The 27,841-nt window shown below is 66.1% G+C and overlaps 13 protein-coding genes across 13 annotated transcripts; 9 read left to right on the top strand and 4 right to left on the bottom strand.

Annotated features, from left to right (window-relative positions):
* The first annotated feature begins 484 nt into the window (after positions 1-484).
* MICPUN_108700 (mitochondrial carrier family) lies at positions 485-1,976 on the top strand. Its single transcript, XM_002504058.1, has one exon. The coding sequence runs from the start codon at positions 691-693 to the stop codon at positions 1,873-1,875; it is 1,185 nt and encodes a 394-aa protein (XP_002504104.1). The 5' UTR covers positions 485-690; the 3' UTR covers positions 1,876-1,976.
* A 9-nt stretch (positions 1,977-1,985) lies between these two features.
* MICPUN_74127 (predicted protein) lies at positions 1,986-2,330 on the top strand (the record flags this gene model as incomplete). Its single annotated transcript, XM_002504057.1, has 1 exon — positions 1,986-2,330. A coding segment is annotated over one exon (345 nt), but the record flags the coding sequence as incomplete, so codon positions are not given.
* Positions 2,331-3,013: 683 nt separating this feature from the next.
* On the top strand, positions 3,014-5,410 carry MICPUN_107016 (H+-translocating pyrophosphatase family; the record flags this gene model as incomplete). The annotated part of the gene is made up of 2 exons (XM_002504056.1): positions 3,014-4,744; positions 4,804-5,410. 2 exons carry the CDS (start codon positions 3,014-3,016, stop codon positions 5,272-5,274), a joined length of 2,202 nt encoding a protein of 733 aa, XP_002504102.1. The 3' UTR covers positions 5,275-5,410.
* An 80-nt stretch (positions 5,411-5,490) lies between these two features.
* MICPUN_91329 (predicted protein) lies at positions 5,491-6,889 on the top strand. Its single transcript, XM_002504055.1, has 2 exons — positions 5,491-5,602; positions 5,747-6,889. The coding sequence occupies exon 2, from the start codon at positions 5,774-5,776 to the stop codon at positions 6,650-6,652; it is 879 nt and encodes a 292-aa protein (XP_002504101.1). The 5' UTR covers positions 5,491-5,602; positions 5,747-5,773; the 3' UTR covers positions 6,653-6,889.
* Positions 6,890-6,968: 79 nt separating this feature from the next.
* On the top strand, positions 6,969-7,635 carry MICPUN_60382 (predicted protein; the record flags this gene model as incomplete). Its single annotated transcript, XM_002504054.1, has 1 exon — positions 6,969-7,635. The coding sequence occupies one exon, from the start codon at positions 6,969-6,971 to the stop codon at positions 7,569-7,571; it is 603 nt and encodes a 200-aa protein (XP_002504100.1). The 3' UTR covers positions 7,572-7,635.
* On the bottom strand, positions 7,599-9,626 carry MICPUN_60381 (voltage-gated ion channel superfamily; the record flags this gene model as incomplete). The annotated part of the gene is made up of 2 exons (XM_002503703.1): positions 7,599-9,459; positions 9,570-9,626. 2 exons carry the CDS (start codon positions 9,624-9,626, stop codon positions 7,642-7,644), a joined length of 1,875 nt encoding a protein of 624 aa, XP_002503749.1. The 3' UTR covers positions 7,599-7,641.
* A 4,295-nt stretch (positions 9,627-13,921) lies between these two features.
* On the top strand, positions 13,922-15,246 carry MICPUN_108696 (predicted protein). The gene has a single exon (XM_002504053.1). The coding sequence runs from the start codon at positions 14,040-14,042 to the stop codon at positions 15,117-15,119; it is 1,080 nt and encodes a 359-aa protein (XP_002504099.1). The 5' UTR covers positions 13,922-14,039; the 3' UTR covers positions 15,120-15,246.
* A 218-nt stretch (positions 15,247-15,464) lies between these two features.
* Positions 15,465-17,438, bottom strand: MICPUN_60379 (predicted protein; the record flags this gene model as incomplete). The annotated part of the gene is made up of 1 exon (XM_002503702.1): positions 15,465-17,438. One exon carries the CDS (start codon positions 17,436-17,438, stop codon positions 15,465-15,467), a length of 1,974 nt encoding a protein of 657 aa, XP_002503748.1.
* Positions 17,439-18,138: 700 nt separating this feature from the next.
* Positions 18,139-20,117, top strand: MICPUN_101672 (predicted protein; the record flags this gene model as incomplete). Its single annotated transcript, XM_002504052.1, has 2 exons — positions 18,139-18,333; positions 18,600-20,117. The coding sequence occupies 2 exons, from the start codon at positions 18,139-18,141 to the stop codon at positions 20,115-20,117; spliced, it is 1,713 nt and encodes a 570-aa protein (XP_002504098.1).
* A 32-nt stretch (positions 20,118-20,149) lies between these two features.
* On the bottom strand, positions 20,150-20,824 carry MICPUN_108695 (predicted protein). The gene has a single exon (XM_002503701.1). It carries the CDS (start codon positions 20,788-20,790, stop codon positions 20,200-20,202), a length of 591 nt encoding a protein of 196 aa, XP_002503747.1. The 5' UTR covers positions 20,791-20,824; the 3' UTR covers positions 20,150-20,199.
* A 156-nt stretch (positions 20,825-20,980) lies between these two features.
* On the top strand, positions 20,981-21,953 carry MICPUN_108694 (predicted protein). Its single transcript, XM_002504051.1, has one exon. The coding sequence runs from the start codon at positions 21,107-21,109 to the stop codon at positions 21,842-21,844; it is 738 nt and encodes a 245-aa protein (XP_002504097.1). The 5' UTR covers positions 20,981-21,106; the 3' UTR covers positions 21,845-21,953.
* A 260-nt stretch (positions 21,954-22,213) lies between these two features.
* On the top strand, positions 22,214-24,840 carry MICPUN_60375 (histone deacetylase; the record flags this gene model as incomplete). Its single annotated transcript, XM_002504050.1, has 3 exons — positions 22,214-22,540; positions 22,692-23,187; positions 23,246-24,840. 3 exons carry the CDS (start codon positions 22,214-22,216, stop codon positions 24,838-24,840), a joined length of 2,418 nt encoding a protein of 805 aa, XP_002504096.1.
* Positions 24,841-24,958: 118 nt separating this feature from the next.
* On the bottom strand, positions 24,959-27,685 carry MICPUN_60374 (predicted protein; the record flags this gene model as incomplete). The annotated part of the gene is made up of 1 exon (XM_002503700.1): positions 24,959-27,685. One exon carries the CDS (start codon positions 27,683-27,685, stop codon positions 24,959-24,961), a length of 2,727 nt encoding a protein of 908 aa, XP_002503746.1.
* Between the last annotated feature and the right edge of the window lie 156 nt (positions 27,686-27,841).

The following is a 27,841-nucleotide window of genomic DNA, read 5'->3' as shown; positions in this document are numbered from 1 at the left end:
GTTACCCGTCCTTTGGCGCCCCTACCCGATCCCAAACCCTGCTTTTAACCCGTCCCCGCGCCCCGTGAACCCGCGGGAGGAGGCGAGGCGCCTGCCGAGGGTAACCCTGGCAGGGCCGAAAAGCCGTAAACGTGGGTCTTTTAGCCGTTATTTTCACGCGCTTCGTTGCTCGGACGCGTTTTTCGGGTTTACAGACCCTCGTTCCGTCCACGTCGAGGGTGAAAGTTCTTCAAAAAATCGCCAGAAGTCGCCGAACACGCTCGGAGGAATAAAATTTCCGCCCGTTTGGCACCCCCCCCCGTTCGGCCCTGACCGCCCGCGCGCTCCGTCCACTCCCCCGCAGGTTCCGGGTTCGTCGACCGTCCCAAGCTGTGCGCCGCGCTCGAATCTTACGGCCTGCCCCGAGGCGAGGACTACGTCGACGAGCTCATGGCGCAGTACAGGTGCGACGAGTTCGGAGCCATCACTTTCGAGGAGTACAGGACCTACGCGGGTGCCAGGGAACGCGCGACGCGACGCGCGTGGCGCCAAGTGCTGGGATTCGGACACGACGAATTCCCGTTCCGGTTGGGTGGCACCGATCGGGATCGAACCGGGGACGACCGGAACGCGCGCGCGGACGTCCACACCGTCCTCGAGGCGACAAAGAGAGCCGGCATCGACGGCGTCGACGCTTCGGACGCGGCAAAGATGGTTTCGCTGCTCGCCGCCAGGCGCGGACCGAACGGTTCGTCTCGCGACGCGGTCACTTACGAGGAGTTTCGCCGGTACGCCGCCTTACTCCCCGACGCGCAGCTTCGCTCGGGTAACGCGGTGTGGGACTGGCTCGCGGCGGCTGCGCCCGAGAGGGAACACGTCAAGCCGCGGGGGCAGCGGCGGAAGCAACTCTTCGCCGGGGGATTGGCGGGCATCGTCGGGAGAACCGCGGTGGCGCCCCTGGACCGCGCGAGGACCATCATCCAGGACATGGGACTCGTCCGCGGACCCGCCAGCAGCATGCTCGACAAGTCCGGGATCGTGCACACCACCAAACCCCCCAACGCCGCGCAGGTTTGCCGAGACGTGCTCCGCAACGAGGGTCCAGCCGGGTTGTTCCGAGGCAACATGGTCTCCGCGCTCAAGGTTGTCCCCGCCAACGCCCTCCAGTTTGCCATCTTCCACAAGATGAAGGACGACTTCCTCCGCGCGCGTTCCGACAAGGACACAGGCGCACCCGCGGAGCAGCTGCTGTTGGAGGAGAGGCTCGCGTCCGGCGCCGTCGCCGGCGCGCTCTCCACCGCCGCGTGCTACCCTCTCGACACGCTCAAATCGCAGATGGCCGTCGCGGGTGGCCTCCGGGGCTCGGTGGTCACCGCGGCTACGCAGCTGTTCCGCGAGCAAGGCGGCTTGAAAGCCTTCTACAAGGGCATCGGACCGACGCTTCTGTGCGACGTGATCGGTTCCGCGCTGGGTTTCACCCTTTACGAGACGTTCCAGACGATGTACCGAGAGGCCAACGGCGGACGAAAGCCGAACCCGCTGGAGAAGGGGGCTCTCGGAGGCTTGGGCGCGTGCGTGTCGCTGACGCTCACCATGCCGTTGGAGGTGGTCATGACCCGCATGAGGGTGCAGGGATTGGGTCACAGGCCGGTGCTCTACAAGAACGCGTTGGAGTGCCTCAAACTGAGCGTGCAGAGGGAGGGGCTCAAGTCGCTGTGGCTCGGCACGGGCGCGGCGTACGTCAAGATCTTCCCGCAGCTCGCCATCACCTACTTTGTCTTCGAGCTCGCGTCCGAGCAGCTCGGCGTGGGTGGCCTGGGGCGGTACGAGCGCAGCAAGCCGGTTAGGAACAAGGCGGTGGACGAGGGTAAGCCCCCGGGGCCCGTCGCCGCGTAGCAGTGTCGGGTTCTTAGTTTATCACACTAGTCAATAGGGTTGGCGCTACCCCTCTCGGGTGGCGCGGGCAAATTTTTCCCGATAATTTATTTTGGTTCGTCATCACTTCGATGGTGCGCTTCAAGAACCGCTACCTCCTGACCGAGTGGCGCTGGCACGACGGGCGCGTGGACGAGTCTCTGACGGAATCCGTCATCCTCGGCATCCTGCGCCAGTGCGTCGCGGTGAACTTCGGCGACATCGGCGCGGGCGCGGCGCTTTCGTCGGTGGCGGTCAAGTACTGGAATCCCGCGACGGGCCTGGGCGTGGTTCGATGCGGGCGCGACGTGCACAGGGAGGTTTGGTGCTGCATGACGCTACTGCGGGACGTGAAAGGGAGGTCCATCACTGTCCGTGTTTTGCACAACGGCGGCACGCTGCGGAGCTCTCAGGCTGCGGCGCTGCGTCACAGCAAGGAGGCGTACGAGAGGATGGAGAAGAATGGGGCTGTGCGAGGGGACGCCGCGAAGAAGGGGAGCTCGGCGGCGGCGCGGGCGATCGACTCGCTCCAGCCGTGATCGTTTCGTTGTCGTCGTAGTCACCGGGCGCGAACCCTAGACCCTAGACCCTAGACCTAGCATTACTTTTATCTTCACGCACGCGCAGAGGCGCCGACCGCCGACCCGTTAGGAGAGAGAAGAAGCAATTTATTTCACAGCCGGACAAAGTTCCGTCCGGGTCACCAGAATCACCAGCGCAATGGCGAGCCTCACGGACGTCCGGGCCCGCAACAATGGCGCCGGAAGCAGCGGAACAGCCATCAGCATGATGGACGTATCCGACCTGGAGGGCGGCGGGTTCTCCCCGACCAAGACCCGGCGGTACGCGCGCGCCGCGCCGCAGGGCGGAGGCCTCGCGAAGGTGCGACGATATCCGCGACCCCAATTCAACAATTAGGGCATCGACACCCCCGTCCGTCCATCCCCCGACTCCCTCCCGGCGCGCGGCTGACCCAACGCCAATACCGTTCCCACCGACGCAGCTCATGCACTTCGCCCAGCACGCCGACCCGCAGCAGGTCAAGGCCGCCGCGGCGGTGGGCGCGCTGGTCCTCTTCTATCTTGCCGTTCGCACAGCCTGGACCGCCGTGTTCGTCATCATGGCTTGCTTCGCGTCCCTGGCGTTCGCGGCGTACCTCGCCAAGTGGGTCCTGAGCAAGGACGAGGGCACGGCCGACATGCAGGAGGTGAGCGACGCCATCCGCGAGGGCGCCGACGGTTTCTTCGCCACCCAGTACAACCTCATCGGCAAGCTCGCGGGCGTCCTCGCGATCGTCATCTACCTCATCTACAGCGCGAGGGCGCTCACCAAGGAACAGGTGGACGCCGGCATCGGCCAACAGACCTTCGCGATACTCACCACCTTCTCGTTCTGCACCGGCGCACTCGCGTCCGCCGCGTCCGGGTACGTCGGCATGTGGGTCAGCGTTCGAGCCAACGTGAGAGTCGCGGGCGCCGCCAGGCGAAGCGCGAGGGAAGCGCTCGTTGTCGCGACGCGAGCGGGCGGCTTCGCCGCCATCGTCGTCGTCGCCATGACCGTCCTCGGCGTGTCCGTGCTGTTCACGTTCTACTCGTTCCTGTTCGGGGTGGGCCGTGCGGGCGGGACGTCGATCAACGAGATGCCGCTCATGCTCGTCGGGTACGGCTTTGGAGCTTCGTTCGTCGCGCTCTTCGCGCAGCTCGGCGGGGGAATATACACCAAGGCGGCGGACGTGGGGGCGGATTTGGTGGGTAAGGTGGAGGCTGGCATTCCCGAGGACGACCCGAGGAACCCCGCGGTGGTGGCGGATCTCGTGGGCGATAACGTGGGAGATTGCAGCGCGAGAGGCGCGGATCTGTTCGAGTCAATCGCCGCCGAGGTCATCAGCGCGATGATCCTCGGCGCGACGATGGCGAAGAAGGCTAACATTCCCGACTCGACCGGATTCATCATGTTCCCGCTGGTGGTTCACGCGCTCGACTGCCTGGTGTCCGCCGCGGGCATCATGTCAGTGGGCGAGAGGCCGTCTCTCAATCCCAACGGAGGCCGGAAGGAGGACCCTTACGAGGTGCTCAAGGGCGGCTACGCCGTCGCCATGGGCCTCTCCGTCGTCGGCTTCGGCATCGCCACGCGCGTCATGCTGTACGTCGACGACGCCCCGTCCGCCTGGTTCCACTTCTTCGGGTGCGGCATGATCGGAACCGCGTCCGCGTACGCGTTTGTGTTCATCGCGCAATACTACACCGACTACAAGTATCCGCCGGTGCGGGTCATCGCCGAGGCGTCCACCACCGGCCACGGCACCAACATCATCGCGGGCGTCGGCGTCGGCATGGAGTCCACCGCCGCACCGGTGCTCTGCATCTCCGCCGCGATTATCTCCGCGTACTGGTTCGGGCAGACCAGCGGCTTGACGGACAAGTCCACCGGCGAGCCCACCGGAGGTTTATTCGGCACCGCGGTGGCGACGATGGGAATGCTCTCCACCGCCGCGTACGTGCTCACCATGGACGTCTTCGGGCCCATCGCCGACAACGCGGGCGGCATCGTCGAGATGTCGGACCAGCCCGAGAGCGTCCGCGAGTGCACCGACGCCCTCGACGCCGTCGGCAACACCACCAAGGCGACCACCAAGGGATACGCCATCGGATCCGCCGCGCTCGCGTCTTTCCTCCTGTTCAGCGCGTACATGGACGAGGTGGAGGCGTTCACCGGCAAGCCCTTCAAGCAGGTGGACATCGCCGTCCCCGAGGTGTTCGTCGCCGGACTCTTGGGCAGCATGATCGTCTACCTCTTCACCGCCTTCGCGTGCACCGCCGTCGGACGCTCGGCGCAGGAGGTTGTCACCGAGGTGAGTTTATTTTAATCTTTGTTCGGAAAATTAGACTGACGTGGTTTTTTTTAAAACAGGTTCGAAGGCAGTTCGCGGAGCGGCCGGGGATCATGAGCCGCGAGGAGAAGCCCGACTACGGCCGGTGCGTGTCCATCGTCGCGCAATCGGCGCTGAGGGAGATGATCAAACCCGGCGTGTTGGCCGTGGGCGGTCCCGTCGCCGTGGGTGTTGTGTTTCGTTTAATCGGGAGAGCCACCGGTCAGGAGCTGCTCGGCGCGCGAGCCGTGGCGGGGATGCTCATGTTCGCCACGGTGGCGGGAATCCTCATGGCGCTGTTCCTGAACACCGCGGGGGGCGCGTGGGATAACGCGAAAAAGTACGTGGAGACGGGCGCGCACGGGGGTAAGAACAGCGAGGCTCACAAGGCTGCCGTCACGGGCGACACGGTTGGCGATCCCTTCAAGGACACCGCGGGCCCTTCCATCCACGTCCTCATCAAGATGCTCGCGACCATCACCCTGGTCATGGCGCCGATGTTCCTGGACTGATGAGATGAGGATGCGATAATAATATGCCCATCTAATACGGGGCGACGCTCGCCCCAGCCGCTTTCACAGACGACCTGCTTCTCTGTTCAGAGCGTTGAGATGTAAAAAGACAAAAAAATTGCCAGGTGGCTGAATGCATGCAGTGAAACTTCCTCTGTCGCTGAGCAATCGTCAGATCGTCATTTCACAACCTTGGACCGGCGGTTTGTTATACCGTCGTTCGCGCCCTGTCGACGCGTCACTTCTCGAGGCACTCCTCGCGAACATTCTCCACAAAAACCGTCGTCGCACCTCCAAGGTCGTTCCGACACACCGCCCACCGCTTCCGGTACGTCCCCCTCGCGCCAGTCGGGTCGGAACCCGGGGTGCCTGTTCGTGAGATGCCACGTCGCTGAATTTGGCCCCGAAACGACATTTCGCGCCTTCCCCCCAACCCGAGGCTGACGGCACTCCCCACGCCTCCTCACCGCAGACTCTCGCCATTACTCAACCCAACGAAATGTCTTGCTTCGTGTGCTGGACATGCGTCCCCCAGGGCACCATCCAGGTCATCCAAGAGCGAGGCAAGTTCAAGAAGTTCGCCGATCCGGGTTGCCACTGGGTGATTCCGTGCCTCTGCCAGGACGTGGCGGGCGCGCTCTCCACCCGCGTCCAGGCCCTCGACGTCGCCGTCGAGACCAAGACCAAGGACAATGTCTTCGTCACCATCATCGTGTCCACCCAGTACATGGTCCTCCGCGAGTCCTCCCGCATGTACGACGCCTTCTACAAGCTCACCGATTCCAGGGAGCAGATCCGATCCTACATCTTCGACGTCGTCCGCTCGACGGTGCCCAGGATCAACCTCGACGACGTCTTCACCACCAAGGAAGAGATCGCCATCGAGGTCAAGAACATGCTCGAGAAGGCCATGACCGAGTTCGGCTACACCATCATCCAGACCCTCGTCACCGACATCGCGCCCGATCACAAGGTGAAGACGGCGATGAATGAGATCAACGCCGCGCAGCGAGCCCGCGTCGCCGCGCAGGACCGCGCCGAGGCTGAGAAGATCATGGTCGTCAAGGCGGCGGAGGCGGACGCGGAGGCCAAGTACCTGGCGGGTACCGGTATCGCGCGTCAGAGGCAGGCCATCATCAACGGCTTGAGGGAGAGCGTGGTGCACTTCCAGCAGGACATCACCGACATCACCTCCAAGGACGTCATGGAGATGATGATGATGACCCAGTATTTCGACACCATGCAGCACATCGGTTCCTCCGCCGGTAACAGCACGATCTTCGTGCCGTCCGGCCCCGGCGCGGTCGCGGACGCCGCCACCGCGGTCCGCACCGGAATCATGCAGGGTAACCTCGCGTCGGCGGCGGCCACCCGGTAAACTCACGCGACGGACGAGGACGACCAGTCGCACGCATAACACTTACGATGGGGGCGAAAGTCACCGTCGCGGCGGTGCACACGCGCAGCGAAAGACGTAGAGCGCGCCGACTCGTCATCGGCCCACGGTAGATAGACATTGTTCATTTGATTGATAAATAAGAGCGACCGTGCATTCACGAGACCGAGGCTTGGCCCTCCTCGAATCGTTCGGACGTCGCGAATGAATGCTCACCTTCAGCTGCCGTCCGTCGTCTCTGCATTTCGTGCGAAGGGCCATTCACTGCTAGGCGCGCGCGCACTCCCAGTCCTTCGCCATGCCGGGTTTCATGGACCCGCTGGGGGAGCTACCCAGCAGCGCCGAAAATTCCGACAGCGACTTCGACGAGGCCGACATCCCCGAGAACCTCAGGGCGACGCTCCACGTGAAGCAGAAGCCCGCCGCCGAGGTGAAGCCCGTCACCTTCGAGGACCTACAGAAGGTTGGGTACACAAGCGCGGCGTCGCTTACGAACATCAAGGAAAAGCAAGGAGGAGGCGGCGGCGGCAAGTGGGGTTGGAGCCAGGGCACCGCGGCGCAGAGGCAGGACGACGGACTCGAAGACTTGCATCACAAGACCAACGCGGGGCTCGAAGAGGCGACCGGTGCGATGCTCAGAGCCGCCGCGGAATCGAAGCGCAAACGGGAGGAGGAGGCGGCGGAACGCGCCGCGGCGAGGGACCAGAGGATAAAGCTCGAACAGGAGGCGAGGGATGCGCTCAGGGCGGATAACCAGCTCAAGCGCGACAACAGAAAGCAGAGCTTCCAGCAGAAGGAGAAGCGCAAGCGGGCGCTCGGGATGCAGAAATCGGGCGGGAAGGATTTCGTCCAAGACGAAAAGCGACAGCTCCGAGAGGGCGGCGGCTTCGGTTTCGACTGACGCGGTGTTCGCGTGACGTCATCGGGTAGCTCGTCTCGTAGTCGACGACAACAGCTAACATAAACTCGCGTCAGCTCGAGCCTCCCGTCGCCGCGTTACTCGGGCTATTGTCGGGCTTTCTCGGCGACGACGCGCTCGCGGGTTTCGACATCATCCGCCGCATCTGCTTGAACCGCTGCCGGAGCCTCGCCTGCACGTCCACCTTGCGCTCCGCCACCTTCAGCGCGCCCCTCGCGAATATCTCGAGACACTCACGCCGCTCCTCGAGCATCGCGCGCGTGCTCTGCTTCGCCGCGATGAACCGCGGCCCCGTTTGAATTGTCGCACTCGACGCCCTTGTCCCCGCGGCTACGAGGTCCTCGCCGGCGATGAACGCGGCTCGTTCCGCCTTGGAGCTCATCCGCTGCGGCAGCGCGACGGGCCCGGCGTCCGCCACCGCGGTCCGCACCGGCGGCTTGCACGGCAAAAACTCCTTGTACGCGACGTCGATGTCCCAAGGTTGCGCGAGGTCGTGAAGCCAGTGTTTGGTAATCGGCTTGGCCGTCGCGCCCGAGTGCTCCGCGTGAAGCCGTCTCGGGTACACCGACCTGGTCGGCGCCACCTCCTCGCCCAGCCCGCGCGGTCGCTTCTCCATCGCGGAGTATATCGTCGAGAAGTTCTGGCCGATGACGGTGACCGGCAGGGCGATGACGAGGATGCCGCAGAGCATGGACAAGGACGCGAGGATCTGGCCGGCGACGGTGCGAGGATACATATCGCCGTATCCGACGGTGGCCATGGTGACGATGGCCCACCATATGGCGTGCGGGATGGACTGGAACGGGGACTCCTCGGTGACCCGCTCGCACACGTCCGCGTACGGTCCGTGCGTGAACCTGGCGGTGAACATGGTGAGCTGGTCGCCCTCGTTGACGCAGTCGAGGAAGGGCGCGATGAGCTTCATGGATTCCTTCGTGCACGTGTACGCGCAGTTCCAGCCCACCGTTCGCATCCACTTGAGCTGGGTCAGGTCGTAGCTGCCCCTCTCCGCGTAGTACAGCACCGCGCTGTAGATGATGAGCGCCACGACGAATAAAAAGACGAGGATGTTGAGCGCCTTGGCCGACTTGGACATGGTCTGCACCAGCAGCACCATGTTATCCCGCGACATCTTCAGCAACCGAAACACTCGCGCGAGCCTCGTCACCCTCAACACGGACAGGCCCGGGATGTCCACGCCCCTCGCGATCAGGTCCAGCCAGTAGGGGAGGATGGCGATGAAATCGATCACGTTCAGGGAGTTGTTCCAGAACGCCTTCCTGTCCCTGCAAACCCCGAGCCTCAGACCGAACTCGATCGTGAAGATGCACACGCAAATCGACTCGATGATGAAAAACGCCCCGTCGAGCGGCGGATCCTCCCGGTAAAACCACGGCGCCGTCTCCAGTACGAACGTGAACGTCGATATCACGATGAGCACCAGCATCAGAATGCCGATGATCATCGCCGGGGTCGAGCTCGTCGGATCGTTCAGCAGCTGGTCGATGCGATCCCTCGGCAGCAGGTTCTCGTTCCGCTTCAGCTTTTCGCTCTTAACCTTGAGCTGTTCGTACAGCTTGACCGTCAGCGTACCCCGCCCCGGCACGTACTCCTCACTGCTGGAGCTCAACGCCTTTGACGACGGCGAAGCGAGACCGTCCGGGCCCCGGCGCACCACCGGCGGCGGCATCGAGCACATCAAACACATCGCCTGCCACAGCGGGTCCCGCACCGAAACCACGCTGCCATCCTCGAGGTCCTTACCGGGAAACGCGAGGGGCTCCGACGCGACGAAGCCGTCTCTGTAAGGACTGTGGTTCAGCACGTATCCGCCGGGCAGGTCCTTGCTCCGCACGTGCATCATCTCGAGCTGTCGTCGGGGAAACGGGAGGTCGGTGGTGGGGTCAGCCAACGCTCGAGGCGGGAATTCACGCGGAAACGAGGGATTCTGCATCGGGCGCGCGCGAGGCGGGGACGCACCGGCACGTTAAACTCCTTCAGCACCATCTCTTCGAGCTCCCACAGGCCCTCGTCCATCTCTGGGATCGTGTACAGTATCTTGCGGCACTTCCTTCCGACCCTGGAACGATCGCGCGGCGGGGGGTGGAGGGCGGGGCCGGGTGAGTCGGGTCGAAAACCAGCCAGCTCGGTTGTTGGTGGTTCGTTGGTTGCGGGATCGGGAAAATTGCACGTGCAAGAGGGCGGGTTCGGGGGTGCCCGCGACTCACCTCAAGAAAACCACGATCTGCGTTCCGACCTTGCTCACTGTGCTCTTCATCTGCGCGACGGGTATCATGATCACCATCGCGCCCCGCTCACAAGCCGCGACTCCTCAGAGCCCGACTGTTCCCCAACTAAAAACAGAGCCCGCCCCCTGCTGTGCTTGCCGTTCGCGGGAACGATTCCGCCAGGTTTCCGGGCTGTCCGCGCCTCGCCCGCTGAACGAGCGCTTCGTTCGCCGAGGTCGCACCCTAGCGGCCGCTCGGGAGCGCGTCCTCGCCTTCTCGAGTGCCCCCTCGGCGCGTCGCCGTCTGTCGCGCGCTATCCCCCGTTCAGTGTAATTTCCAACCCCGGCTGGTCGGACATGCTGTGCGGTCGGTTTATTTTTTTGTGCATTCAAACGTCGCGCGGGAGCGGTCAACTCCAACTCTGCTCGGTTCGTCGTCAAAGAGTCGCGGCGGTGGCGACGCGACATGGCCCAGGGGAGGACGAGGCCAGCAGACGCCGAGGTGCGTCCCGGACTCGACCCGCGCTCTCCCCAGCGCATCCCCGCGCCGATCCCAAGCGCGATATCCCCGCCGACCGACACTCGCCCGTTGCTCGATTTTTCACTTTTGATGCCAAAAGAGACTCTTCGCTTACCGTCACCCCCCGCCTTCCGATCCGCCCCCCACGCAGGCTGCGCAGGGCGCGCCTCGCCACGCGCTCAAGGCGCGAGACGCCGCGGTGGTCGCCGCGGCGAGGGCGCGGGATCCCCTCGCGGCGCTCAACCGCCTCGGCGCGGGACCCGCGATCGAGTACGCGCGTCAAACCTCCGGCACGGTGGGCAAGGCGATGAAAGCGACCGTCGCCGGATCTTCCGTCGCGGTCGACTCGGCGGATCTCGGCGCGGTGGACGCGGACCGCGCGCCTCGGGAGCCCAGAAGAAGGCTGAACATGAGCGCGGCGATGGGAGCGAACGGAACGGAGATGGGCGCGTCGGCGCTGGGCTCCGTCAGGACGTCCAGCGCGGCGTCGCTGAGCAACGCGTCCCAACTCGCCAACTCGTCGCGCGCGGGAGGATCGTCGCGCGCCTCCTCGTCGCGCACCAGCGGCCGGGGCTCGCGCGCGGAGTCCGACGGCGACGACACACCAAGGCACGCCCTTAACGCCGGCGGCGTGCCCGCGGACGAGATCCAGAGCGAGTTTCGCGAGCGGCTGTGGGGGTACCTGCTCAACAACATGGTCCGCGCCATAGACGAGGTGTACTTCCTGTGCGAGCTCGAGGGAGGCGAGTCCGAGGTGGCCGCCGCGCTCGAGCTCCTGGAGGAGTCCGTCGACGACTTTGCCAACCTCGCGGCGAGGCTCAGGACGCAGGAACAGTTCACCGGCGTGGGGAGCATCTCGTGGGACGTGGGACGAACCGACGCGAGACCGGATCCTCGTCACGCGGAGATGATCTCAGCGCTCACCGGGTACCCAACGCCGCCGTCGAGCGCCAAGGGTTCTAAACCGACCGTTACAGGCGTTACAGGCGGGCGCACGAAGATCGCGATATCGGACGTTGATACGGACGACGCGCGCCACGCTCGGACGACGTCCGGGGAGGGCAAGGGCGACGGGGAGTGGCAGACGGCGGGGCGCGGGGGAAAGGCTGTGACGCATCACGCGAAGAAGACCGCCGGGCAGCACGCGGGAGACTCCACAAACAAGAACAAGAACAACTCCAACAAGAACAAGAACAGGCGGGAGAGGGGCAGGTCTCCCGCGCGAGCGACGCCGAGGGTGTCCAGCGGGGGCAGCCTCGCGGGCGGCGGCGACGGCGGCGGGAGCCCGGAGAAGAGCGCGACGGCGGCGTTTCTGGCGAAAAACGTCAAAAACGCCGCAAACGGTTCGGGCGGGAGTAACGGTCGTAACGGTCGGTCGAGGTCCCCGGCGCCCGCCGCGGCTCGGGTCTCCAGCGGGTCCCGATCCGGACTCGTCGCGGCGCAGCACGCGGAGCCGAAGCAGCACGTGGAGCCGAAGCAGCAGGCGAACTCGGGCAAGCCCCCGAGCATCCCCAAGCCCCTGGCCGCCGCGAGGCCGCCGCGCCTGTCGCTCGGGTCGGTGGGTAAGTGGGCGGACGAGGACGGCGACGAGTTGCCCGCGATGGATGCGTTCTCGGACGGGGAGACGGAGGCGGAGGAGGACGAGGAGGCGGATCGCGACGACGGGTCCACGCGCGCGACCACCCCGGCTGGATCTGAGAGGGGGTCCGCCTCGTCAAACAAAGACGGGGGCTCGACCGACGCCAAGGAGAGGGAGCCCGCCGCGTCCGCAAAGTCCAACCCGTGGGCGGCGAAGAAGGACTGGCGCGAGATTCTGGCGCCCAAGCCCTCGCACGGCGACGTCGCCGCCCGCCTCATGAACCGCGGCGGCAAGAACCACCCGATTCACGCCAAGCTCATGTCCCCGGAGCGAAAAAAACGAACGCCGATGGAAATCTCAGCGGAGATGCGCGAGAGGCACGAACGCGCGAGGGAGGCGCGGATGCAGCTCGAGATTGACCGCGCGAACAGGATGCGCGCCAGAGAGCTCGGCGCGCAGCGGGAACTCGAGGAGGCGGAGAGGGCGAAGCTGGAGCGTCAACGGGAGCTCGAGGCGAGGCACAGGCGAGCGGAGGAGACCAGGGAGGAGCGCATCAGCGCCGTGGTTCGCAAGGCTTCCGAGGAGACGCGCAAGGTTGAGGAGATCGCGCTGTACAACTCGCTGGACGCCGAGAACAAGAGAGCCGCGCTGAGGGAACGGCTCGACCTCGCCGAGCAGAGGCGGCTGGCGTTGGAGCAGGAGCGAAGGCGGGCGGCGGAGGCGGCTGAATCCGCGGCTCGCGCCGCCGAGGAACGCCGCGTCACCGACGAGGAACGCAAGCGACGCGAGCTCGAGGAGCGCGTCCGCGAGAAGGAGGCGCGAAGGGCGCAGGAAGCCGCCGCGAGGGAGGCGGCGGCGGCGGAGATCGAGTCCAGGCGGAAACGCGAGCTGGCGGAGCGCGAGGCTGCTCGCGCCGCCAAGGAGAACGAGCTCAAGGCCAAGGCTGAGGAGCGCCGGGACGAGATGCGGCGCAGGCTGCTCGCGGCGGAGGAGCGCAGGCGGGAGTACCTCAACCTCGTCAGGGACCGAGCCACGGGGTCCGCGGTGAAAGAACCCAGGAGCAGCGCCGCGAAGGGCGACAGGGCGCTCACTGAGCCGGGGTCATCCGGCGAACCCCCGTCGTCGCCGTCTCGACCGACGAGGCTGTGCTACGAATCCCCGGCGTCCCCCGGCAGGCTCGCGGCGCCGGAGTCCCCGTCCAAGCCCTCGCAGGCGGCGGCGGCGGCGGAGGCGGCGCTGGAGCGCCGAGCCGCCGCCCTCGCGGACAGGCACCGGGCCATGCGCAAGCGGGCCAAGAAGCTGCGCCTTCGGCTGGCCAACGCGAGCGGACCGGTGGCTTGGGTTCGCGACGACGACGTTCGTTCGTCCGGGGTTGTTCCGGAGTGCAACCGCGAGGTTGGGTGCGCGCCCTTGCCCGCGTGCGTCGAGGCGGCCAAGCCCAGGCTGGTGTCGCTGACGTCCGCGGTGGCCAAGCGCAAGCAGGATGCGATGTCCGTCGCGCACAAGGAGGTCGCCGTGGCTCTCGCCGAGGCTGGCGCGGCGGCGGCGGCGGCGGGGTGCGAGGAAAACTCCAAGGCGCCGCCCGGCGCCGCCGCAGCCGCCGCCGCGCTCGCCGCGGCGGTCACCGGCGGCCTCGTGCGCGCGTTAGCCGAGGCTCTCGCCGAGTCCCTCGCCGCGTCAGCCACCGGGGGCGGTTTCGTGGCGTCGCCCGCGGCGGCGGTGACTTGCGTCTCTTTAGCCGTCGCGCTAGACGCCGCCACGGCCAACTCTCCCCTCGCCGCGGAGCACTTACTGGTGGAGAACCTCGTGGCGCCGCTCGTTCCCCACCTCATCGCGGGTCTCGGGCTCGTCGGGGACCCGGCTGCTGCGGCTGAGGCGACGCCCGGCGCGGGGGGCGGCGTACCCCCGCCCACCGCCGCGCTCGAGCCGCTGATCCACGTCGTCACGCGCGTGGTCAAGGGCCCGAGCGCGTTCCTCCTGCCCGCGGTTGGGGACGACGCCGGGGTCGGGGAGGAGGACCGGCGTGCCGAGGGGGGTGCCGAGGGGGGTGCCGAGGGGTTGCCGCCGGGGGGATCCAAGGAAAACGCCAAGGCGAAGAGGGAGGCGTGCGCGAGGTCTCGCGCGATGCGAGCCGATTTCGTCGAGCTCCTCGTCGCGTCCGGCGCGGTGGACGCGCTCGCCTCGCTCTTCGCGCTGCACGACAGGCCGAAGCAGGACGTCGAGCCCGTGCCCCCGGCGATCATCGCAGGGCTCAGGATGCTCGAGGCGTTGCTCGACGCGCGCGTCCCCGCGCCGGGCGCCGAGCTGGGCGAGGACCACGCGGCTGGAATTCGTTCCTCGAGCGGCGCGGCGGCGAAGCCGGCGACGTCGATCGTCACCGACTGCGAGTCACCCGCGGGGTCTCTCATCGCGGCGCTGAGGGAGACGGCGTTGGCGGGTCTACCCTCGCTGCTCACCAGCGTGCTGCTTCAGACGGAGGCGACGTTGAGGATCCCCGTGCTCCAGGATCCCGCGGCGGCGGCGAGGGCCCTGCCCCCCAACTTTGTCGGCGTTGCCAGCTCGGTGCTCCGGCTGCTCAACGCCACCGCGAGGTTCGGACCTGAGGTGGCGCAGGACGCGCTGTCGTCCCCGGATCTTCGCGTGGAAACGCACCACCTGCTGTCCTTCATCTTGGCGCTGTGCGCGAGCGAATGGGACAGCGCCGTCGCCAACGGAGCAGAGGCGGAGAAGAGGAGAAAATCGGGCAAGTCGTCGACGGATGCGCCGGGCGAGGGGAGGAGCGATAACGCCCGCGCCACCGCGGGGGAGCTCGAAGATCTGCTGGACCAGACGGTGCTGTTCATCGGGGCGTTCGCGCTGCTGTGCCCGGCGAACCAGGACATGCTGTGCTGGGGCAGGGCGCCCACGCTCATGCAGCGACTGCCGGATTTGCCCTTTGAGTACTACAGCTCGCCGGAGAAGATCGCGGTGCTGTTCCCGACGCTGGTGTCGGTGGCGTTCGGACACGCGACCAACCGGCGGCTCATCGCGCACGAGCTGTCGCTGGAGATGGTCAGGGATTTCGTGAGGGAGGAGGCGGAGGCGAGGAGGGACGGTAAACCCGGCGCGGCGCAGAGGGCGGGTCTGCCGCCGCAGTTTGCGTTTGCCGCGAGGTTCCCGAGGACGCTCTGGGGCGACGCGAGCGAGTACTTCGAGGCGGCGTGATAAAATATGGGAAGGACGAGGAAAGATTTTTGTGCCAACACACTGCTAAAACGGGATATGCACGGGGATTTGGGTAGGGATGTAAGGGAATTTGTTGAAATTGAAACACGCGCAATCGCGTCGTCTCCGTCGGATCCTTCGCGTCGGGGAGGAACGTCGAGCTGAGATTTCGTCGGCGGCAACTCCTGCTTCGAGTGGAATGACTTCTGCTTCGTGAGGAAGCAAGGATAATACCCGAGGTATACAGTAAGTCAATCCACCGAAGAAGCAGGAGTTTCCGCCGAGAAAAATAAAGCTCAAGGACTGGCAGCTCGTCGAACCTCCCCGCTGTTCACCCCCATTTATTTATTGCTTGCGTGTGAACATGTTGTACTCGAACTTGAACGCTCCAACCTCACCCGGAAGCGAGGGCGCAGCCTCCGGCTTCTGCCATTGGACGCCCCGCGCGGGCGTGAGCTTTTTGAGCGCTTCGTCGTTGGCCATGACGAACCCGTGGATGATGGTTCCGCGGCCAAACTTGGGCTTGGTATCGGCGCCCGGGTCGCAGAGCACAGCCGGCGCGGTCTTCTCGATGACGACGGTGGCGCGAACGTCGCACGTTCCCTTCTCCCAGAGCCAGATCCCGCCCACGTTCTCGTGCACGTGACACCTGTCGAGTATGAACTTGCCCTCGTGCGTCGCCTCGCACGCCGGCGCTCGGTTATCCCGGACGTGGCAGTTGGTGAGCGTCATCACCGCCCGGTTCATGACGACGGCGCCCTCGTGATCGTTGTTCTCGATGACGCAGTCGCGAAGATGCGGCGTGCATCGATCGTACGCGTACACCCCCGCGCCTTCCTCGCAGTCCTTCACGACGCAGTCGACGATGTCCGGCGCGCAGTCCTGCATGAAACGCATCCCGCCGCGTTTCCCCTTGATCTTGCAGTTGCGAAACGTCGGAGCGGATTCGCCCGCGACGACGACGCCAAAGTCGCCGCTGCACGCGATCCACGCGTGCTCAATCAGGGGATTATTACTCGGCTTACCTTCCACGCGAACAGCCTCGGAGAACCCGGTGAAGTCGATGTCGAGGTTTTGGATGACGCACGGCCTGTGTATGCGGAATATGGGCGAGTTGTTCCTCGCGTCGATGACGGCTTCGCGAAACGCGCCCTCGCCGCGAATCAACACCCTTTTTCGAATCTCGCACGCGGCGCCGAGGCCGTTGTGAACGCCCCGCAGGATCAATATCCTGTCCCCGTCCTCGCAGATCTCGCACGCGTCCCGCAAACACCTGGCGTGGATCGGCCTGTTCACCTCGCGGCCGGGTGCAAAGTCTGGGTGCTTCGACGGGTCGATGGTGTCGTTAGAGAAGGGGTCGCGGTCTATGACGTCGAAGCCGGCGTTTTCGGGAGCCTCCTTCCCGAGCCACGCCTCCTCCCCCGCGCTCCGCACGTAAATCACCCTGCCGTCGAACCCGGCGAGGGACCCTTCCCTCGCGGCTCTCATCGCGACGCGGTCCATGAGGGGGACGAACGATTTCGAGTGGTCGTTGACGCGTTTCTCGCATCGCTCGCCGTCGCGGCACGCGATCATCGCGCCGCGATAAAAACCCAACGCGAGGTTAGCCTCGGCGAGCCTCGCCCTGGGCTTGGGCCAATCCGGGCAGAGCTTACACGCGGCGTCGGCGTCGGCGAGCGCGCCTTCGAGGTCGGGGACGTCGAGTTGCATGCGCGCTTTGGAGCGGTTGCAGTAGAGGACGCCGTCGATGTCGTTTGTCGTCTTCCGTTTGTCGCCCGGGTGGAGCGCCTGGGTGTACAACTGCGCGGCGAGTTCGAAGTCGCCGCGTCGCATGGATTGGTTGCCCTCATCCTTGAGCCTGACCAGCGGGTGCGACGGGTCCAGCCGATCGGGCGGGAGCGTCGGCTTGGGCGCGGCGTACGCCGTCACCTCGCGGCATCCCGCCTCGAGCGCCTTGATCTCCTCGTCCTCGTCTTCCGAGTCGACGCCCCGGGCCCACGCCGGGGCGTCTCCCTGCTTGATCGCGGCCTCGACTTCCGCGATGGTCTTACGTCTGGCCTCCTCGATGACGGCCTCGACCGATATGGGCGGCGGGGGCGTCGACGAATCGGCCTGACCGTCGCCCGTCCTCTCGGGAGTCTTGGGATCGACGACCGGCGCCGCGACTTTGTCCGGGAGGGTCACGCCGAGCGCCTTGGCCTTGACCACCTTATCGCGCCGAGCGAGCTCCGCTTTGGCAGCCTTGAGCCTCTCCTCCAGCTCGGGCCCGCCCCCGGTCTTCGCCCATCGCGCCTTGAGTCGGTCCTGCACGCTCGTCATTTCCGATGTGAGCGTTTTTCCAGCCCGGCAACGCACGAGATGTCGAACTCGAGGCTCGGCCCCGGCGCATTCGGCCCGCGGTTCTACATGCGGATGATGCGACTTTTGGCGGGTTTGAGACGACCGTGTGCACTTGGTGTCACCGACGGGGCGAGTTCCCGGTTTGATTTCTTTTTTCAATGATCCCGTGTCTAACCGTGAACGCATACGAATCCGGGCGAAGAGGATCCGGCGGCCAAAAATATCGAGGGGATCCAATCCAAACCGACCAATGAAAACTCGCAAAAAAAAACCGAATTCCCAGAAAATAGGATAGGACCGACAAAACCTGACGTTTTGGCCGTCTATAACTCAAGGCTGGTCCCAGTCATACCCTCGAACTTTCCACATAAGCCGAGAGCCCGACATATCGCCGAAGGTTCGTCCTCGCCGGGTATCGGAGTCGAACGGCCAGTCCTCGACGCGGCCCCGGCGCGCGAGTCGATACACGAGTCGACCGCGTGGCTAGGCACTAGGGCGGGGGCGCCAGCGAGGGTGAAGGGCGTCGGCCGGTGAGGACAGGCGGCCGAGAGGGGGCGCATTTGTGAGATTCTTTTCGGATATATCTCGCGCGTGTCTTGCTCTATAGTCCGGAGCTCGCGTGCTCGGCGCGGCGGCGAGTGTTCTCGTGGGGTTTTCAGTGCGGGTTCGAGCCGGCGCCATGGTGAACTGTGCGCTCTGCCACAACGCCCCGGCGACGGTGTTCTGCTTCAACGACAACGCCCAGCTGTGCACGGGGTGCGACGTCCAGATTCACAAGACGAACAAGTTGACATGGCGACACCAGAGAGTGCACCTGTGCGAGATGTGCGAGGGAAATCCGAGGCACGCGGTGGTGTTCTGCGCGCAAGATAAGGTGCGTCGATGTGTTTACATTCAGATTCGAGCATCCCCGCGCGCTCGGGGGTCTCGCGCATCCCGCGAGCCGCGCGCATTCGGGCTGCTATCGGGGTATTCCGAAGGGCGAGGAAGAATTTCCCGTCAACCTTCGGCTCGCCCGGCGACGCGCGTCCGAGCGCGCCGCGACGCGTCATTTCCCGATGCGTCCCCATCCGTCGATCGATCCGATGCGCCGATGAACCCTTCCTGACCCCGTTCCGTCCTCGTCACCCCCAAACTCAGGCGTACCTTTGCCAGCAGTGCGACGTCTCCATCCACAAGGTGAACAGCATCGCGGGCAACCACGAGAGAAGGGCGGTGGGCCCGTTCACCGAGGAGCAGCTCGCGGGCAGCGGCGGAAGCGGCAGCCTCGGCGACGACCAGTTCCTGGAGCTCCTCGAGTCCGGCGGGCCCGGCGGCGACGCCTTCGTCGGCCTCCCCGACATCTCCGAGGACGGCGGCTTGTGGGATCCCAACGGAGCAGAGTCGGGCGCTTTTCTCGCCGAAGTTGAAGCCGGCGACGATCACGCAGGACGCTCGTCGAAGGACAAGAACGCGCGCGCGAGCGGCAACAACGCCGACGCCGCGCGCCAGCCGACCGGGTCGCAGGGCAGCCGCGGCAGCGGGGGCAGCGGCGGCGGCGGACGAGCCGGGAGCTCGCAGGCTTCCGGCGCCGTCGTGGGCGGTCGAGCGTCAGTCGACGGCGCCACCGGCGGGGGTTCGCATCGAGGCGGCACAGCTGGCGACGGCGAGTTCGCGCTCAACATTGACGACTACGCGCAGCTGGACCGCATGGGTAACATGGACGATCTGCTGGGCCCGATCCTGGACGACGGCGCGCTGGGCGGTCCCGGCGGGTTCATGGGATACGAAGGACATCCCGGGTTTCACCACAACTCATCAATGGGGGGCGCGATGGGGGGAGCGTCGGGCACGAACAAGGCGGGCACGAACGCCCCGGGCGGGATCGGGAGGCAGTTCGGGCAGATCGCCCAGTCGCTCAGCGGCGACCGGGGCGGCGGCGCCGTCAGCGGGGGCAGCGGGGGCAGCGGCGGGGGCGGAGGGAAGGGTGCGAGCGAGGTCAAGTCGGAACCCACCAACCGGGGCGGCGGCGGCGGCGCGGCGCATCAGATGCCGCCGCACCATTACATGCACCACCCGATGGCGCCGGGTACGCACGGCATGCCCCCGCCGCCGATGATGGGCGGACCGGGCGGGGGACCGGGTGGGCCCATGCCGCCGGGCATGCAGGCGATGCCCCCCGGCACGCACGGCATGCCGCCCCCGCCCGGCGCCATGGGCGGCCACGGACCTCCGCCCGGGCAGCCCGTTCAGGGACCCAACGGCGTCATGTACTTCCCGGGCCCCCACCTGCCCGTGCTTCACCTCGCGAACGGGGGATCCAACAAACCCCCGAGCCGGTTGGAGCGCCTTCGCCGGTGGAAGGAGAAACGGAAGAACCGAAACTTCAACAAGACGATTCGGTATCAGTCGCGGAAAGTGTGTGCCGATAATCGTCCGAGGATCAAGGGTAAGTTCGTCAAGGTTGGATCGACGCCCGACTTGGGAGCGCTGGACTTGCTCGGGGACGACGAAGGGCCGACGCAGGCTGGGCCGGAGACGCTCTCGGACGTGGAGGAGGATTCGTTCGACTCGGATCCGGCGCCGCCGCCCGGAGCGTTGGCGAGAACCGCGGGGCTGCGCAGGGACGGCGGGCTGACCGCGGCGATGTCCGTCCCGGACCTGAGCAGGCTGGGGTGAGCGACGAGCACGGCGATGTAGGACACAGGCGTAATCACCACGTTTTAACGCGTTGTTTAAACCCACTAAGATTAAGAGCTCGTCACACCTTGGTCGGGTCGTCGAGCCCGTTGTCGACCAGGAACTGATGAATCTTGGCCAGCACCGGGCCGAACCCCGCGGTTAACCTCCCAATGTCTCCGTACGCCCCCTCGCCTCCCAACGAGTTCACGAAGTCCCGCCTCGACGGCGGAAACGACATCACCACCGAGAACGCGCTGCTCGAGATCCACCCGTGGTACGGCTTGAGACACCGCGCGTAGGCGTCGTTGGCGCAGTCCTTCATGGCCCTGGTCCGCGGCTCCTCCTCCAGCGCTCGCAGCAGCGCCATCGTAAACTCCAGGAAGCGCTTCAGCCACAGCAAACCCTTGCAACACCCCGAGTTGGACGCCTGTGTCCCCGCGGCGACCTCCTCCAGGCATATGTCGAACAGCTTCGGGTGCGCGCCCGCGCGCTTGGCGAGCCTCTCGATGTTGCCGCTGACGTCCGACTTGGCTGGAGCGAACGCGACGCCGAGGCGATCGAACACGGGAAGCACGAGACGGCACGTCGCGAGGAAGGGCTCGGACAGGACGTCGCCGTCGGGGGACTCCGCCTCGGGCAGGGAGTCGATGATCGGGGGCAGGACGGACATGTTCGGGCGCCGGCGCGTGTGCCGCGGGGCAAGTCGCCCGCGGGTTTGACAAATCCAACACCGGCGGTTGGATCGGAACTGAACGCAGATCCGTCGCCGGCTCTTATCCACCTTTTTGCTCTCGCCCCGCCGCTCGCGCCGCCCCACCGTCACACGCAGCGCGCGCCCAAACTCGGCGACGCACGGGGTTCCGGCACGCGCCACTACCCCTCAAACGTACCGGCTCAGCCCACTCGTCCGCGTCCCCGCGCGACGCGCATCCGGTCCCTCGCGAGGTTCGATTGCGATCCCCCAACCGGCGCACACGTCACCCGAGATGTCCGCCGCTGCTCTCTCCTCGCGCTCGCTCGCGCCGCGCGCGCTGAACCCCCGCGCGGTGCGCCGCGGCGACACCGCGCGTCCCGTTCGCGTCGTGACGGCATCCTCCGAGGGCGGTGAGGACAAACTCCCGGAGGTCTTCACCGCGTCCATGCTCCAGAACGTTCGCCAAAAGGTCAAGGGATTTGAGACCACCATGGCCGTGTCCAAGCTCCCGACCGAGGAGGAGCTCGCGAACGGGCGCAAGCCCAAGGCAGGCGACCTGGTCAGCATCGTGTTTAGCGCGCAGACCGAGGAAGGGGAGCTGCTGCAGGCGATGGACGACATGGAGGAGCCCATCACGTTCGAGGTTGGCGGCGCGGCGGCCATGGGCAACCCGCTCTTTCTCGCCTTTGACAACGCGGTGCAGGGGATGGTCGTGGGCGACCAGGCGCTGGTGAACGCGTCCGGCGGGGAGTACGACCCGAACCTGCTGTTCCGGGTGCCGATGGTTCACCCCGAGGTGCAGCGTTTGCAGGAGGAGCTGGATCAGCCCGGGAAGGGCGGACTTCACCCCGGCGCCACCGTGGCGCTGAGCAACGGCAACGCGGCGGTGATCCGCGAGGTGAACGAGGAGAGCGACGATCCGTTCGTGATCATCGACGCGAACCATCCGTTCGCGGGCGCGGACCTGCAGTTCGCGGTGAAGCTCGTGAACATCGAGGACAAGCCGGAGGACTCCGTCGACGAGGCGTGACGGATCGCGTCGCCGATAGACTTTGCAATGAAACGCTGCTATACTTGAGCACAGGCGACGTGGTTAGATTTTAAAGATAATCACCAACAGCGTCCGTACGGGCATTTATAAAAACGCAACATGAAGTTCCGCATGAAATCGACCAGTTTTTGCACGGTGAAAAACCGCCCGCGGTCGCATTTGGCAATTTTGGCGCCAGCCAGAATCTTTCACACGGCGGATCACGCACACACGGCGGATGTTCGCCAACCGGCACTGACCGCGAACGATTCGCGGTGAACAGGCGTTTGATAGGGTTTGTTCGTTTGTCGCGTGAAGATCCGACCATTCGCCACAACCACGACTCGCCGCGTTGGGTCGTGCATCGCCATGCAGACGGCGGTTAAAGAGGCGCTCGCGTCGGCGATCGCTCGCGGGGTCAATCCCCGCGGTGTTCACCGCGCGAGGACCGTGGGCGCGTCCGTTCGCGCCCGGCGCCGCGTCTGCAGCGCGACGGATGCCGAGGGCGGTGCCGCCGCGTCGGCTGAGTCACGGTCGGAGGAAACGCGCGTCGCGCGGCCGCCGCCGCTGCGCACCTACTACGCCGACTGGGCCGAGGTGATCTTACCGGAGGGACACAGATTCCCGATGGAGAAGTACCAGGCTACCAGGCTGATGCTCGAGCAGGACAAGTCCTTGAGCGACATCATGGAGCTGGTGCCCTCGCCGGTGCGTCGCGGGATCCCTTTCCAGCGTGGCACAGCCACGTGTACTTTCGAACGTCGCCCGCGGCGTTCGCCCCTTTCGCGTCCCCGAACCTCCAATAAACACGATCTCACCGCGCCGTCCAAAATCGAAACACCCGCAGAAAGCATCGCTCATCGACGTGCTCGCCGTGCACGAGGAGGGATACGTGACCCGCGTCCTGGGGTGCGCGCTCACGGAAAAGGAAGGCCGCGCCATCGGATTTCCGATGATGAATCCCTCGCAGGTGACGCGCTCCTTGGCGTCCACGGGCGGGACCGTCGCCGCCACGCACGACGTCCTCCGCCCGGGCACCACCGCTAAGTGCGCCGCGCAGATCGCGGGCGGCACACACCACGCGTTCAGGGACAAAGGCGAGGGCTTCTGCGTCTTCAACGACATCGCCGTCGCGGCGACGATGGCGCTTCGCAAGTACCCCGCGCGGTTCGAGGGCTGCGCGCACCCGATCCTCGTGATCGACCTGGACGTCCACCAGGGCAACGGCACCGCCAAGATCTTCGAGGACGACCCGAGGGTCATCACGTTCAGCGCGCACGGCGCCGGGAACTACCCGTGGAAGACGAAGATGCGATCCGACCACGACGTCGACGTACCGGACGGTTCGTTTATTTTAATCTTTGTATGGGCAATTAGACTGACGTGGTTTTTTTTTAACAGGAACCGGCGATAAGGAGTACATCGCCATGCTCGAGGAGTGGCTCCCGCGGCTCTTCGAGACGTACGACCCAAAGCTCGTGTACTTCCAGGCTGGGGTGGACGCGCTCGCGGTGGACTCGTTCGGTAAGCTCAAGATGACTCGCGCGGGGATGCTTCGCCGTAACCACATGGTTTTCGACGAGTGCCTGAGGCGGGACGTGCCGCTGGTGATCACGATGGGCGGCGGGTACTCGCGGCCGTTCGACGCGAGCGTGGACGCGCACGCGGACGTGTACAGGGCCGCCGCGTACAGGTTCGCGTCGCCCCCGCCCGCTAAGGGCAAGAAGGCGCCGGTCCAGGCCGCGACGGAAGAGGACGAGGGCGAGGAGGACGCGGCTGAGGAACAAACCGAGGAAGTCGCGGAGGAGGAGATCGAGAAGGTCGTGGCGGACGTCAACGCCGACGAGGCGAAGTTCACCGACAAGACCAAAACCCCGAAGGAGGAGAACGTCAAGTCCGACAAGTTCACCACCCAAATCGCCGCCCAGATCGCCGCGCTCAAGTCGGAGAAGGCGCAGGAGATGACGGCGATGACGGCGGCGGTGGAGAGGGCCAGGCGGGAGGAGGATCGATCCAAACTGGCTCGAGCCCTGCGAAACGGCGATTGGTCCGCCGCTCAGCGCGAGGAGGACCGGAACAAGATGGCGCGCGCCCTGAGAAACGCGACTTGGTCGATCGTCTCGAGCGAACCCGCGTCATCCGCCTCGAAGGAACTCGAGGCTTCGAAGGAACTCGAGGCTTCTTCGGTCGATTGGATCGGGGCCGTGCGCCGCGCGCTTCGAACCGTCGTCTTCTCCGCGTTGACGCCCGCGCCCGAGGCGGCACCCGCGCCCGTCGTCGTGGACCGCCGACCCGCCCGCGCGCCGGCTCCTCCCCCGCCGCCTCCGCCGCCCGCACCCGCACCGGCGGCGGCGGCGGCTGACCGTCCCCCGCAACGGAAGAAAGCGCCGGCTCCTCCCCCGCCTCCTCCTCCTCCTCCCCAGGCGGCGCCCGAGCCTATCGCCGTCGCGCCCGAGCCCTCGAGCCCGGCGGTCGTCGACCCGTGGGCCGGCGTCAAGATTCCCAAGGTTATCGACCGACCCCCTTACCCGAAGCCGGCGGAGGTCACCGCGTTCGCGCCCGGCGTGGAATACGGACCGGCGCTGTCGAGAGCCCTGAGGACCATCTCCATGGACAGCGCCCTGTACAGGGTCATGATGCGCAGGGCGATTCGGACCGTCGCCATCGTCCCCGACCGGACGCAGGGTGCGACCGGACAGGAAGAGAACCGCGACGGTTCGTATTTCCTCGCGCTCGGCAGGGCGCTGAGAGACTTCGACTACGCCAAGATCGGCGGGCTCGACGACGCGCGCGCGGCGGAGGAGGCGGAGGACATGCTCCAGCGCGCGAGGGAGCGCGTCAGGGCGGCGAGCGCGGCCGCGAAGAAGAAGGACGGCGCGGTGCCCAAGGTGAACGTGGCGGTGGGATCGAGGAAGAAGAAAAAGAAGGGGGGACTCGCCGCGCCCCTCGCGGAACGAGCGCCCGCGGAGGAGCCCGCGGAGGTGTCCGCGCGATGAGTCGAAAGTAGCCTGATTCGCGATGCCTTTTCGCGTTGAAAACAAGATGCGTGCCGCGTGCGTATAACAGTGATGTATCTAAGTAGTTTAAGTCGTAACGTCCCCGAGCGAGCGTTCGTCAGCGGGCGGATGCCGCCACCGCCTGCTCCGCCATCCTCGCCGGCTCCTCCGCCGTCTCCGGTTTTCTTCCGAGGAGCCCAACCTCCAGCCTGTCGACGAACCGCTCCCACATCGCGTCCGCGACCACGCGCGCGGACGCCTGGAGCACCGCGCTCTCCTCCGGCGACAGGTCCCTCACCGCCGCCACGATCTCGTCGAGACCCTCGCCGTTCTCCTTCCCGTTTTCGTCCCCGTCGGCGCCGGCGGAGTCGAACGACCGGTACGAAGATCCCTCTGCGGGCTGGAGCTGCTCCCTGACCCGCGCCACGAGCGCCGCCACCTGCGGGTTATCCGTCCCCGGCACGTCCCCCGTCGCGAGCGCGCCGAGGAGCAGCCCCGCGATCGCCTCCGGTTCGAGGAGGGCGTCGCCGGAGAGAACCACGGCGGCGTCGCGACCGAGCGTCCCCCGCGCCAAGTCGGCGAGGGAGATGGCGAAGAGTTCCTCCTCGCGGGTGAGCTTCGGAGCCGCGGCGTCGAGCACCTGCGTCGGGGTCGCGAGGCACGGCGTGGGGGCGCCGCCGGTCCTGGACGGCACCAGCATCGGCCCGGGGACGTCCTCGGGCTTCGGCAACGCGGGGAGTTGAAACGGGAAAAACCCGGGGAGCGTCGGCGGCTGCGGGAGCTGCGCGAAGAGCCTGCCGCCTCCTTTCCTCGCAGCCTGCCTGAGCAGGATGTCCGCGGCGCCCACGGCTTCCTTCTCCAGCACCTTGCGCAGCGCCTCGGCGCGAGGGGAGAGGAGATACCTCAGGCCGGTGGAGAGGGAGATGGAATCCTCGGGAATCGTGTCGAGGTCGACGAAGACGCCCTCGCCCGCGTCTCTCGCCACGACGCCCATCGCGCTGTTGAGCATCACCGCCAGCCTGCGACCCTGCAGGATGCTGCCCCCACCCGCGGTGGACGCGTACAGCACCTCCTGCAGGGCTCGTTGCGCCGCGGGCCTGTCCTCGCGGAGGAGCTTACGCGCGACGAAAGGGTACGCCTCCATCACCAGGCGGTAGTCGGGGTTGCCGATGAGCGCGATGCCCTCGAGCGTCACCACCGCCCTGCCGAGGAGGGCAAAGTAGGGCGGGATCGAGAACGGGATGTCGTTCAGGACGGTGAGAAGGTCCTGGGTCATCGCCTGGAACCCGCCCGCGGTGGACTGCAGCGAACCGTCCTCCATGTTGTACATCTTCTTGAGCTCGGCTTCGTACTTTTTGGCGCCGCCGCCCTTGACGTACGGAGACAGAGCTTTGTCCATGAGCGGGATGACCTTGGCCCTGTCGCAGTCGTCGGGAAGGATCTTGAGGTCGATGAAATCGTCCACCAGCGCGGGGTAGTCCTTGTTCGCGAGGTGGATGATGGACGAGACCATGGTGTCCATGTCCTCCTGCTGGATCGAAGCCATCAGGCCGAAATCGAGAATCGCGAGCACGCTCTTGCTCGGGTCGGTCGGGTCCGCCATCTTCATCAGGTTGCCCGGGTGCGGATCGCTGTGAAAGAACCCAACCTGCAGCAGCTGCACGAGGAAGCACTCCTGTCCGACGCCGATGAGCTCGCGGATCTCATCCTTGGGACAGTCGCTGAGCTTCACGCCGTCGATCCATTCGCTCACCAAAACCCGACGCGTGGACAGCTCGTGGTACACCCGCGGCACGTACACCCCGCTCACCTTCTCCTGGTCCAACACTAAATCCCGCAGCCTCTGCTGGTTGGACGCCTCGTTGAGGAAATCGAGCTCGGTGTAGAAGCCCACGGCCCACTCGTTGAGCAGCGCGACGTAATCGGTCCTCTGCTGCGGGGCGAAGCGCTCGATGAGACCCTGGTACACCTCCGCCGCCCTGCGCAGCACGTACAGGTCCTTGCTCACGGTGCTGAGGATCTCCGGCCTCTGCACCTTGACCGCGACGTAGGTGTCGGTGCCGGCGAGACGCGCGCGGTACACCTGCGCGAGCGACGCCGCCGCCACCGGCTTCTCCGAGATCTCGTCGAAGAATTGTCCGAGGGGGCCGCCGAGTTCCTTCTCGATGGTGGCGATGGCGACGGCGGTCTCGAAGGGCTTGACCGCGTCCTGGAGCACCGCGAGCTCGTCCAGCGCCGCCTGCGGGAGGACGTCCGGACGGACGCTCATCATCTGCCCAGCCTTGATGTACGTCGGGCCCAGTTTCTCGATGATGACGCGCGCATCCCTGGCGAGCGAGCGATCGTTCCTCGCGAGCTCCGCGGCGCCGCCGGTGATGGACAGCGTGGCGACGCGCGTGAGGAAGGGCACGGACAGGCCGAGGAACTCGGCCCATCGCTTCTGCAGCGCGCCGCCCTGCTTATCCCAGAAGGCCTGGATGGCGGTCTTGTCGTAGACGAGCGGGAGGCCCTCCTCGTCGACCGCGACGGGCCCGCCGCGGTCCACCTCCGCGCCTCCCTTGGCGACGAAGGACTTCTGGACGTCGGGAGCCTCGACGCCGCGCATGCGGACCGCCTTGCTCACCTCCACCACCGCGACCGCGGCGTTGCCCGCAACCTCGCCAACCTTGGTGACGTCCATGACCCCGCCCATCCGCGCGCGCGTCGTCGTGGAAGCGCATCCACGCCGATGGCGCGCGGCACGGGTGGAGTGGTGGACCCTGAGGGGAGCCGCGATGGAGGAGCGCGCGGTGCCCGCCGTGGGAAGACGCGCCCGGACGCCGGCGACGTTCATGGTCGTCGACATGTCGCGTTTGTGCGCCTGTGTGAGTGTCGATGGGCACGAGCGGCTTTGGCGTTGTTTGTCGCGTGTGAGACGTGGCGTGCGTTCAGCGCCTCTCGTTGCTCATCTGCGCGTGCACCGGTTATTCTTGAGTCAATTCGCCCATATGGTCGGACACGT

The sequence above is a fragment of the Micromonas commoda genome, chromosome 7 (assembly GCF_000090985.2).
Source record: "Micromonas commoda chromosome 7, complete sequence".
Taxonomy (NCBI): domain Eukaryota; kingdom Viridiplantae; phylum Chlorophyta; class Mamiellophyceae; order Mamiellales; family Mamiellaceae; genus Micromonas; species Micromonas commoda.
The sequence above is the reverse complement of the archived record's forward strand: the minus strand, read 5'-3'. Positions and strand labels throughout refer to the sequence as shown.